Source organism: Aptenodytes forsteri, unplaced genomic scaffold (genome assembly GCF_000699145.1).
Source record: "Aptenodytes forsteri isolate BGI_AS27 unplaced genomic scaffold, ASM69914v1 Scaffold108, whole genome shotgun sequence".
NCBI lineage: Eukaryota > Metazoa > Chordata > Aves > Sphenisciformes > Spheniscidae > Aptenodytes > Aptenodytes forsteri.
The window spans coordinates 6,105,099-6,118,044 of NW_008794448.1; the positions used below are offsets into that span (position 1 = coordinate 6,105,099).

The 12,946-nt window shown below is 37.2% G+C and overlaps 1 protein-coding gene across 1 annotated transcript in view; it reads right to left on the bottom strand.

Moving 5' to 3' along the window:
• BAZ1A (bromodomain adjacent to zinc finger domain 1A) overlaps positions 1–9,826 on the bottom strand; it is a 62,340-nt gene extending 52,514 nt beyond the window's left edge. The window contains 2 exon segments of the mRNA XM_019474886.1: positions 6,533–6,847; positions 9,762–9,826. Of these exon segments, the coding sequence (XP_019330431.1) occupies positions 6,533–6,847; positions 9,762–9,826 (380 nt within the window).
• Positions 9,827–12,946: the final 3,120 nt, after the last annotated feature.

Below are 12,946 nucleotides of genomic sequence, written 5' to 3' on the forward strand. Positions count from 1 at the left end.
CTGTTTTGTCAGCTTTTAGTAAGTTTTTAAGAAGTAAATGTCAGATAAGTGCAGTAACTCATACCCTTGTCCTAACAGTTCTCATACACTTGAAAGTAATTAGAGAGATAAAAGTGAGAGAAGATCTGAAGGAATAAGTGACATCTTTTACTAAGCTAACTGGTACAGTTTAATGCACACACAAAACAAAAGCACACAACAAGGAGACAAGTTTTATGCACATAATGGCTTCCTGTACAGTAAGAGCTGCTGTTTTCAAGTTTTAGCATCTTCGTTTGTCTGTCAAGTTACAGGTAAGACTGTATGCTTCAAAGAAACTAGTAAGAAGCATGTTTTTGCTTAGGACAAGAGAATCCTTTTACACAGTAGCTGCATCAGCTGTCTCCTGTGGAATTAGGACAGCACTAACTAACGGTAACACCAGTATATGCATTGTTTTGACTGCCCAGCCTTCCATTCAGAGTATCGTACCGATTAAAAAAAAAACAAAAATCATAAAACAAACCAACCAAACCCCATACCTTTAAATTTATAGTTATGAAAGTAGAGAGTGTGCACAGAAATGAGAGCTAACAGAGATTGGCAGCGCCCAAAAATAGTTGTAACAGCTGTTCAATAAGAAAGGAGTTGCAGGTTCTCTCCCAGATATCATCATCTCATAGCTTCTGTTAGTCAAATACAAATATATTTATTAGTCAACAAATACAAATATATTTATATCCCAAAGGTCTTAAGGGCAGTGGAAAGTGAATGCCTTAAACATGATTTTTCCAGGCCAGGAGTTGACTGATCCTTAAACGGCCATGCTAGAAGAATGCAAACTGTACTTGCTCTATGAACAGGTAAGCTGCTCTCCACTACTGTCAGCTATGCTGTTTCATAAGCACCACACTAACTTTGCTACTGGAATTCAAATTCACCTTTCAAAATAAAGTTGGAAACTTTCTTTGTATGCAGGAACTTATGCTTAAGCCTTGCCACTACAAAAACACACTATAACTTTCTGATTCTGTAGACATTAGCTTTAGTGCTTCTGCATCCGGACAACTTTGAAGCCTACATGTCAAAGGGGAAAATTTGTTGGTTGGACTAGAAAATAATTTAAATTCACTGTAACTCATTAAAGTCTAAACATGGAAGACACTTTGACTTTTACCACCTAGTGGTCTTATATTAGCTTATCCTAGTTCTCAGAAAACAACTATATATATAAGCAAGTAATACCTTGTTGCCAGTTTGAATGAAAAAATTGGAAAATTAGGTATAATCTTCTCTCTTACAAGGATTATCATCTACCATCCCAACTCTGTATCAGCTAGGCATAGTCATGGCCAGCAACACGCTTCCTGTGCCCCAGTTAAGACTTACAGAGATTAAAACAGTATGCAAATCTTTTAATTGGCCTAATGCAGTGGTTAATCCACTATGAACAGTCCTAAAGCACTGGGACACCAGCCAAACAATTGATGAGTTAAAAAAAGAAGTTTCCCTTACAGACAAGGTTGCTCCATGATTATCTACGTTTCCTACAGCTTGGCAATGGCCAGCATCAGATCATTCAGAGCAGAGAAAAGGATGTTAACCTATACCTAAATGTATGATCCGATGCAGCAATCTTCCTAACAGAGAACTTCATCTACTACTTCTGTAAATAGGTTCACTTTAAAAACACTACATTCTCTTAAAACATTCTGGTGTTGCCTGCTCACAGACATTAGGCAAGTATTCTTTTGCAGTGGTGTCATCTAGTGGTCAAATTCAATGAAAAAAAGACATTCCTTTTTTATATCTGCCACATTCTCTATGATTTCTTTCTTCCTATACACTACCTTTAAGCAATCTATTTTAGTCTGCAGGTGGTTGACTTTATAATTAAGTTCCATACTAATTGTTGGACAACAACTGGTTGTCCCCCACCCTCCATGGGGAAGGGAACGCATCATCACATAAGCTATTTTTAAGGGCGGGGGAAGGCGAGCTGAAGAGCTAGTAGAGTTGTCCGACCTAAAACCTCAGGTCTCTTCACCACTCAAGTCTGACTGCAAGCTTACAGATTAATAAACTAATTATCACCCTGCTCACTTGTATACCCTAATAAAGACAGCCATTATTTCTTGTGATAGGGTCCAATCTCAGAACACTGATGATAAATCACAACTGTTTTTTTTACACATGCTTCAAATCTAGTTTTTCCTCTGACAAATTACAATAATAAAAAAAAAGCACACTCCTGACCTCAAGAAGAAAGGAACAGGTCCTACAGCTGAGTGAGTTACACAGTTGTAGGTTTTGTTTGGTGTGTCTGAGGGATCCACTGAGGTTATTTCAGGTAGGCCTTCCGCAGCACATAGTTCCAACTTTCAGGTAACTGACTTCAGATGCCAAGATGTTGAAATCAATTTCACAAGTTAAGTACCAATAATACAACAGGGTACTAAGACAGCAACAAATGGACAGGTTACTGCAAGAGATGCCATTCCTTGTAAACAGAAGGCCAACTAGTATCATATGGGTTTTAAATTTTCAGTTCTGAAGAGCAAATACAGGAAGCAATTTAGTAATGTGGTCAACATTTTTCCTCTGCTTCAATGAAGTGTGAGCCAAAACATTAGCTGCTTATTTTACATCTTAATTGACCATGGTTAACATGAAATACTGCTCTAATTTCCACACCCCCCCAACAAAATCTCAAATAATTTCCATGCTTTTTTCAATAAATTGCTTTCCATAAACGGCAATTTGACATTCTAAATAACAGTAGTGTCAGCTGTTTTCAATTCCTTGGCAACTGAAACAAACTTGAGATTAAGTTTTCTGTCTATATAATATGATGTTTCTGACTGATGTTTCAAATAATAATTTTGTCTTTCATGAAGGCAGTACTAGGAAAACATTGTTACACAACTGCTACAGTTCTTTAACTGGGAATCCAACACCTCATGTTTTAAAGGATAGCACAGCTGCCACTTTGGAGAAAAGTCAGCCCCAGTTTAGCCAGAAAAGCTGGACACATACAAACGAAAAAAGCTGGCCATTTTTAATCAATACATCATCCAAAAGAGTTAAAGAGCAAGCAGAATTAACTCCTTGTTGCTTCTACTAGATTACCAAATTGCACGCATCATTTTCAGAGATTGCCTGAACAAGCCACATCATAGGACTGGGGGGCTTTCTCTGCAATTTCTTTCTGGTTGATAAGGGCTGTTATGACACCAGACATACCAAAACAACAGGAAGACAGAATATCTCCCAAACTCTCCGAGTTCCTCCTACCAGACCTCAGCAACAAGGCGGAAGCAGCCAAATTCAAAACTGAGCAGCACAACAAAAGGCTAGAAACTACAAGAGCCTGATAGGGACATAAGATGAGAAAAAGCAATGGGGCATCAGATTCTGCAACAACCAGAACACATGGGTTGGATACAAGAACCACTGGTCTCAAAAAAAAAAAAACCAAAACAAACCAATCTTCCTCTGCACAAAGCACGTGTCCTCTTACTCTTTCTAGATCACCTGTGCATTGCTTACAGTACTATAGACTGCTTCATATGCTCAAGATAAAAACATTTACATTAAGCCAAAAATGCTAAACCTTCTAGTGTTTGGGTTCCCTCACATTTACTTTGTTCAAAATCTAGAAAGCTGCACCAAAGCAATCTATCCTACAAGAATATTACATGTGCAAAGTTAGGAGCTATAAAATACCAATACTTAAATTGCTTGAGCAACCCCTGGTTACACATGCATTCTGTTGTAGGCTTCGCATTAAATGATGGGCGGAGCTCAGATAACAAACGATCCTGCTGACATTACATGTGCAAAAAACTTCATACATAAATGCAGTGGAAGAGTTTACAACACCATGACACAACTGGGTTTTCATGATCTGCCAAATTCTGTTGGTCTCATAGGATGCTATTACACTATAGATGGACGGTGACCATGTTTGCTAGAAAAGATCACAAAAACGTAGCTGTGCAGGACAAACACACACAAATCGCTCTATTGAACAACCATGTTATTTACAAGTAACATGAGTTGGTATACTTAACCCCCAATGTAGTACTTCAAAATATAGGTCAAAGTCAACTGTTAATTGGGCAGAACAACAACTATGCCTCACCTCCTCCCACTTTGTATTCTTTAATTATGTATCTCTAAGCATAAAAATCCCTCTGCATTACCATGTTACATGCACTGTTTCCTGGATTTGGTATTAAACATCTGAACTAGCTCTCTGCTATACGTTTATCTAGAATATCAGTGACATACAATCAGCTAAGGTGAATTTTTCATGCTTCATTGTACCAGACAAGTTTATACTTATGTAGTTTTCAAACATGCAATCTGTAGCAGGTTCATTTTTGATGGAAATAGATTTTATCTGAATCTTCAGTATTTTGAATGATATCTATCGACCCCAAAGGCTTAAGAAATTTAGCTTATATCCTGTTAATATATTGATCTGTGAAAGTGGAACATAAACACAAAATTGTTAGATATGTATCTCAACACAATTTTGAATAACCAAGAAGATTGAATTAAAGGCTGGTAAAAAGTGATAGCGCTATCTTCATGAGATAGAATCATCTCACAACTTTATGTGAACAGAATTTAGCTTACATGGTAAGTAGAAACCATTTTGTTAGGGCAAGCTTAAAAACTGATTTATGATGCTCTAAAAAGAAAAGCAAAAAGGATTCTGAATTTCAAAAGACAAAGAAACAAGCCAGACTTGTATTTATTGCATATAAGCCTACTTTTCATTTAAGCTTTGAAAAGCTAAGAAGCACACACAAATATTTTAGCGAAGAGTTTAGAAAAGTAAGAGGAAGACAGGAGGGTTGTTCTTGGGGAAAAACAGTTTGTCTTCTAAAGCATTCTTTTTGCTATTAGTTTGGAAACATGCAGTATTGTCAAAGATTGACAACAAAGGCATTTCATTGAGCAAATGAAAACCAACAGCTGAACTACACTGACAGTTCATCATAGTCAGGTTTCTAGTTAAAAAAAAAAAAAAACTTATTCTCTAAACAAAATGACTGTAATACTAGTGGTAACCTGGGTCTAGTTGTTAGACAAGTATAAAGATGAGGAAGACAGAAACAAACTTTGGATATAGGTTTTCTGTACAGAAAGCAGCAACTCCACTGAGGTTGTTCTGGTCCTGGCTTTGCAAACCGGGACTTCACTGGTTGAAAGGAATAGAGCAGGGAAGAGATGGAAAGCTTTTCTATTAAGCACTGACCTTATGTACATACCCATACGAATTTCCCTACAGCTTATCTCCTGCAGCACGTCAACAGATTTTTCTTCCTGGTATAGTACAGAATTTGCCTTAAATAAGATCTGGATCAGTCACTAAAAAGACTCATATAGAATAACTATGTTCTCCAATGACCATTTTGAACCAGCCCACTCCTATCACACAATATACACCAGACTACATGCTGAGACCTCAGGCTACCCACAGAAGCCGGTAAGTTGTGCCCTGTCTACTCTGCAGTGTAAGCTGGCACCTTCCTCCCGAAAAAAGCAAAACAAAACAACCCCACAAACAAACAACAAAAAACCAGCAACAGCTGAACCTACAAAGGCTTTAGCACACATTCTGCAGGTATTTCCAAGTTGAGCATGTTTAAGTCTTTCCCATCTTAAACCTTAGTTAGGTGAAACTGCAAACTCATGTAGACAAAACATGGAGCTTTTCTAGTCCTCTCCCAGAAACTGCTTTAAAGAAAGACTCAAGCTAGCTACCTGTTATAAAACAGCTTATTTATACTACACAGCGTATGTACCAATGATATGAGAAAGAAAGCATCTGAAGCTCAAAATTCTTCCAAGTTTTTATCAGTCTAAGATAACAATAAAAACGCTTGCAATAGATACATCAGTTTAAGAGTAACGTAACACTAACTTTGAGTGGAAAAAAAAAAAAAAATACAACTAAATCCCAGATAATCACCTATTAGAAACATTTTATGATTAATTCCCAACTTCTCTGTGAATGCAGTCACAATTTTCACCACTACCTAAAAAGCAAAAATCCAACTTTCATCAATTCTTTAAGCTTTCGATAGTTCCACCATTCTGAGTACACAAAACACCATGTGACGGATTACATTCTGGACGATCTCATCAAAACTTTCATATGATTTTTAATTCATAGCTTCCCCTACTTTCTCATTAAATCTCATTCTACAAACAACCCACCGTTCTCACACCAGAGGACTGACATTCCTTTGCAAATCCACCACGTGGACCAAAAAACGTCAGTGTCAAGACCTGAAAGAGCTATCCTGCCTCCGCAGCTGCTTCTAAGCTAAGGAAAGAGATACCAAGCCCAGCAATACAACCCTACTCTTAATTAAAGTAGGGAGGAGCAGTAACAGAATCGCTAGCTTAAGCATCACACCTCACTTCAGGTGTGTTTGATGGAGTTTATTATCCTGATTTTTGGTTTTAAAAAAAAGCACACACAAAAACCACCCACACCAAACAAAAATAAATAGGTATTTTTAAATATACTTACCTTGCACCATTATTTCTAACTACTTCCACTGTTTCACCAACAAAATACCGATCCTTGACATAAGCAAAGATTTCATCACAGATCTCATGAAGTCGGGAGCGATGGGTAAGGGTGGCCAAGTAGAGAACTGGAATGATGAGTGCCTCTGGAAAACTTTGAAGATTATGTCTGGCTTTCTTCTCCGATTCCAGTGCTTCCTGATATGTGAGTCCTGGTTTACCTGTGACAGCACAGCTCCACACAAGGCTGTTGCACAGAATGGTGCGTTCAAAAAAATCACTGAAAAGACACAGGGTGGGAGAGAGAGAAAGAAAACTGTTGAGTTCTGACTAACATTTTCAATTTTCTCACTATTAATACAGCAGCAAATTTCTTTTACAGGCCTGAAATGCAAAGGCAGGTCTACTCCTGTAGAGCTTGTAGATAATCAAGGGTTATTTACCGCTTTTTAGACATGGCATGGTAAACTGCTATTGTAAAACCAAAGTCTCCTCTCACTACAGACTACAGTAACAGCATCAAGACCTAGAAGTGCTGCAAACAAACATTCACGTATAAGAAGCCTTATGCATAAGAATAATCACACCGAGTTTAATAGATAGCATATCCTCCTCACATCCCCCACATTTCCACAAATATTTGCAAGAGGAGGGTCTAAAACTGTACAAACATAAAATAACCTTAAGATCACAGAAACATGTTGAAACTTGAATAAGTTTCAGTTTTTGAGTGCCCTAGCTCACAAATTAAGATACGAGAGGTAAAAAAAATTAATGTCAAGTAGTTCTCTAAATAGTTTTTATTCCTTCATTGTTTGCATTGCTCTTAGAAAAAAGCATTAAACTATTTTTTCCTACAGATTCTTCTCCTCCCTTATTCCATTAGCAAATATTGATTCTCCTCCTTCCCTATATTTCCAATTAATGCTAAAATTACATTGTTGTTATTGCTTGCTTACTAGTTATATTGGAATCAAGAAAGAAGAGCTTTCATTAGTCAACATCTGTCAATTTTTGACAGGTATCAGAAAAACAGTGGTTTGTTAAAACACTTTCTAGATGAAGTAGATGATGGAGCTATTCACAAATCATGTTAAAACATATCATATACTATGGATCAGTGATTGGACAGCAGAGCAATCTTTCAATATGCCCCAGTTCAGACAATGATTTTTATTTGCCTTCCCTTAAAAATCTTAACAGACTAGCATTGACAAGTATGCAACACACAACATGACAAATCAAGTTTTGTTTTGCCTTGTATCAGTTCAACATAGCTATTTCAAGGCAGACACACAGTACTTTCAGAACACTGCATGCTACATGAGATACCTATACTGAAGTTTCATTCCTTTAAAAAAAAAATTACACTGCACAGTGTTCCCATTTTTAAAAGGATAGAACTGTTCAAATCATTTCTAGTAATGGGGTTAGAGAATCGGACAGCTCACACTTGGAGTTTTTTCTTGCAGGCTCCCTGCAAACTCAAGCCAGCAAACATGCGTCAGTTAGACTGATGCAGATGACAATGTTCACTGCAGATGGACAGATGAACCATAACATTTTGTAAGTGAAAATGGAAACTCCAGATTGAGGACAATGGAGGGTCCTGGCTCAGATAATCCTTTCTGTAAGCGCACAGGACTCCTCTGAGTGTGAGAAAGATGCTTTAGGAAGAACATCAGCTGCGAGAAGGGGAAAAGGACAGAAGAGGAAGAAATATATTATCTGAATAATATTTAATAGCTACAAAATTTCAGATGTTTGTATCACCTGCATCCACTTAATATATTTGACAGTATATGGGTCTAACACTCCTGAGTAATAACTTGGGTTTGCTTACTCTAAACAAGAAAAGGAGGAGAAGAACAAAGGAGAGAGAATGAGAGAAAATATTCTTCAATGTATGAAGAACAGATAGCTGTCAGTCATTCTTTGTGCATAGGACAGAATAGTCTTTTTTTTGCTGTCAACCATGGTGAATCAGTATCTTTAAGGTATAGAATAGTTACTTAAACATTTTAAAGGACAGGTTAGACAAAAAGCTGTCTTTTTTTTTTTAAGGTGATGGAATACATAAAACATGATCTCTTCAGCTCTCTTCCTGCCCTACATTTCAATACTTCTGTATTAGATTCACACTAATTTTTAGTAGTCTTATTGACTTCAATGGATAAAGAAACATTTACTCAAATCTTCATGCAGCTGTGTTTCTCTACATATATTTTTGTATCTCACTTACCAAAGAGGTTCTTGATAATTATCTTTAGCCAGGAAAGAGAAAACTACCCTAAGAGTTGTTAAAAAAATGTACCAGAACATAGTTTTCAAAAATTATGAAAGTAACAGGGGGGAAAAAAAAAAAGAGAGAGCACGGAGAGGGAGGGAGAGACTGAGGTTGATGCTGACAGTGTCCCTTTAAGAGCTGCTGTTATTGTTTGTGAGGGGACACCGGGCAGTCATGCTATTTAAAGCAACAGCATTGAACTTACAGGAAAAAAACCTAAAAAACCCCAACAAAACCCTAACAATTTTTAATCCATGATTATTACAAGTGCAAAATTCTAAGGTTCTTTAACTGAAACATATTTGAGGAAAACATTTTTCCATTTGCATACAAGAGTCGTTTGCGTATCTAGTTTCATTCTCCCTCATTTCCTCTTTTGCTTTGTGTGGATTTTTCCCCCGTGAACTTACAGGGAAGAAAAAAAGTTACATTCAATTTTGAAAGCATTATTTGTCTTTAGCTAGTCACTACCTATAGCACATCAAAACCATCTGTGGCTTAGTCTGTTAACACAGTTTTATTGCAATGTTTTAATGATCTCACTTTAACTTGGTTTGAGAGAGAGAAGAAAACAAAATCCCCACAGTATAGCAGTAGATGTTATTTGTAGTGCTCTTTCTGTCCCTGTCTCTCTCTGGTGCACGTCAGTTATCACAAAAAGATTTACAAAGAGCAGACACAACAGCTACCAAACCAAGAGAACGGTAGCAGCAGCAGTGATACCCTTTCTCTTCACTTAAAGAGTAACAATGCGCTTCAAATTCTACATTCAACTTAAATTCACAACAGCAAGTGCATCTGCTGTTATGTCACATCTGAAGCCTTATCTACATCTTTATCTAGGGTATTACAGTCTTTGGGGCTTCCTCACTGGTTCAAGATCTCTTCAACTCCTGACAACATGGAGAAGGAAGTTAATACTAAACACGTCCACAAAACTCACTTGTATGGTCCCATCTGCCTGCGAGAAGTCAAACGGGACTGCAGCGCCCTGGTGAAGATGTCCATATCAGCTCAACTACTCAAGGAGCAGCGAGTCAAAACTGAGTTGTCTTTGCAGTAGTAATTAATGCTGATTTTTAAGCTGGATGTCTTTTTTCATTTACATTATATAGTTAGTTTTCCATGCAAGGTAAGGTAAACAGCAAAATTATCAGCAAATCATTGAGAAGTAGTTTAATACTGCTACTTTGTAGGTATTTGATAGGAGGCAGTTCATTAACAGAAGCTAGAAATAAATTACTTGCAGTCTCTGTGCTGACTGCAGTTGCAATGGATATAAAAATCCAGCCTAGAAATTACAGATGCCTTTTGCTTGAACTAACCAAGTATTCCCATTGAGACCAAGATCTACTGTATTTTTAGTGTGTTTCAAGAACATGTTTGTTTCAAACCGTTTACTTTCATTCATTTTCTTGGCATATATTAAAAACAAGTTGGGGGGGGGTCTTTTTTAAACAGAAGAATTAGGTATCGGAGAATGTAAAATATGAGAAAGTCATGTTAAGTAAGTGAAATTCAAGAGAGGAGAAAGCGGAGAAAAAATAAGTCTGTGGAATGGCTAATTTGTAGTAATTGTTATTTTTAATCCTGAAGCTCCTATGAGCCTCTACTATATAGTCTATTTAGTCTATGGTAGGAGGGTAATCATGGAAGACCAACTCTGCCATTCTGGATCACAAAAGCATTTTTGTACTCTACCTTGTCTCCAGAACTGGTCAATAATACATATTACGAAATAATGCACAAAAGAAACAAACAAACAAAAAACTGAGAAAGAGACATTTATTCCTTAATATTTACAGGTTAAGTATGCATTAAGGAATATATTTCAAGTTATGAGTTTCTCTTCAACAAAACAGAAAAATCCACCTAGTTTAACTAAGGACCCTTTAAAAAGCCTTTTGAACAGATCTCTTTTTGACTGTAACCAAGAATTCCACAGGCCACTCTATAAAGAAGTTTCAGTAAGTTTTGAAGATGCAAAACTGCTCTTCCCCCTCCGTGTTTTAGAATGAGGAACATTCCTACCACTGTATCTACACTATTCATCATTTTCTTTTTCAGGCTGTCTTCACAAGCAAGACTTCCCATACTTTAATAGTAGCTTTCACCGCACATCTTTATCAGCTATTAACTTTCACAGACAAGGTGTCAGACTGGTGGTAACATCCCACTGGTTTAATGTGTTTCTCATGCATCCCATGCATCCCAGTACTTGCTTTTCCAGCTACTACTATGGCTCTGGAGACTCTTTTGTTGGTCTGTCCCCAGGTCTGTCCCTCTAACCAGGACTACAACCAAGCGTGAAGAACATCAGTTTCCCCAGTTCCTGTTATTCCTGATAAATACAATCGAACACTGCCATCTCACTGCACCCCCTTTTAAAGGGTTACAAAATTATGCAATGGTATTTCAGACTAAAAAGGAAATACATTCTTAACAGGAAAGTCACTTTACAAAATACTAGTCTTGCCAAATTCTCCTCACATTAGCATAATGATTCTTATATAGAGAAGAGTAATACTAATGTATGATTTGTATTCATCTCTACTAAAGCTGCCACGGGCATGGAAGCAGCTTTTCAACACTAAGTTTGTGCTCTGTCTAAAAAAAAAAAAAACAACCACACACAACAAGAAAACAACTTAAGTCTTAACCATTTGTAGTAATTAGAAGTGTTCATATAGTTGAGCAAGGGTGAATTCAGGTTACCATATGCACCTATACAGCCCGCTTGATCTAGTCAGACTCTGTAATTTTTTAGTTCTCCCCTCAAAAAATTCAAGTTGCTATTGCAAAAGTAGATTCAGAGAAGCCTGATTTAGACAATGGTTTTCTTTCATGAAACAGCTAATACAATTTTTAAAAAAATAGGATGGGGCCCTCCCTATCCCTGTTAATCTAATTGCCCTTGAAAGAAAAGGAGTACTTTTACTGTCAGAGTACCCAGAGAAATGGGAAATGTTGTTTTCAGAAGACATTAGCTATTTGAAGCATCACTTTGCAAACAGCAGAGACAAGAATCAGCATCTTTAAAACTTGCTGAAAGACGACCCTATGTTCTCCAGTAGACTATGCCACAAACAGCTAACAACCTAAACTTACTCATCTGTGCCAGGACGCCTTGCTAAGTAAAAAATACTAAACTTTTCAATCCAAAGCGCCAATTTTACCCAACCTAAAAAAGCCAGAAGAAACCCAAAAAACCCCCACCCCCCATACACAAAAAACAAGCATAGCAGAGTTTTCTGCAGTTTTCCCAAATACCATATTCTAAGCCCTGACCCCTGAGCTAAACACCCACTGACATTTCTAGGGATCGCCTGTGTGAACACAAGTCTAAATTTATCCCTTAATTCGTGAACTTTGGTTAAATATGGAATTTGGTCTTTCATACTTTTTCTTAGTGACATCTTCGCAGTGTAAATAAGCCTGTCAGAGTACTTAAAATATTCACCAAACCCTCTGAGAGCAGAAAGATGTTTTAAAAGGATACTTCTCATGCTGAAATTTTAGCAAAACTACACGTACCTGAAACGTATTTCAGTGCAGTGTCAACAAATACATGACAGTCATCTAATTATGTGATAATAATAATTGTAACCAGAAAAGCAGCTTTCAAAATATTGGAAGCTGGGGGAGGGGGACTTAATTCCTACAGAAACAGGAGGCTGTCAGCTCTTGCTCGTTAGGTTCTTATACGCCCTATAATGAAAACACTCCCTACAAAACTTCCAAAAAAATATTCAACATCCCCCTCCCCCCCTAGAGCATATCGTCCAGGAAACAGTAAGGCATTACCCTCCAAAGTTACCTAATCCAACTTCTTTAAAATTTTATTAGGCAAAGTGTATTTGAGAAAGAAAAACAAGTCTAAACACGAAAAAGATTTAGGTGTGCTCTAATTTCACATGCTGCAAATGAAAAGTATTTCAGATTTAATCTCATTAGTCTGCACGTCTTTAAAAAAAAAAAAGAGTTTGGATGCGGGGGCGGGGCTGGATCAGACTGGGGGGAAAACACATACATTTATCAGCTTTTGAAAAACGTCTCGCTAAATACTTTCTGTCCATTGTTCTTACAAGCGATAAAGTAAGCGGCAGTAAGTTCGGGACTATCCGTACA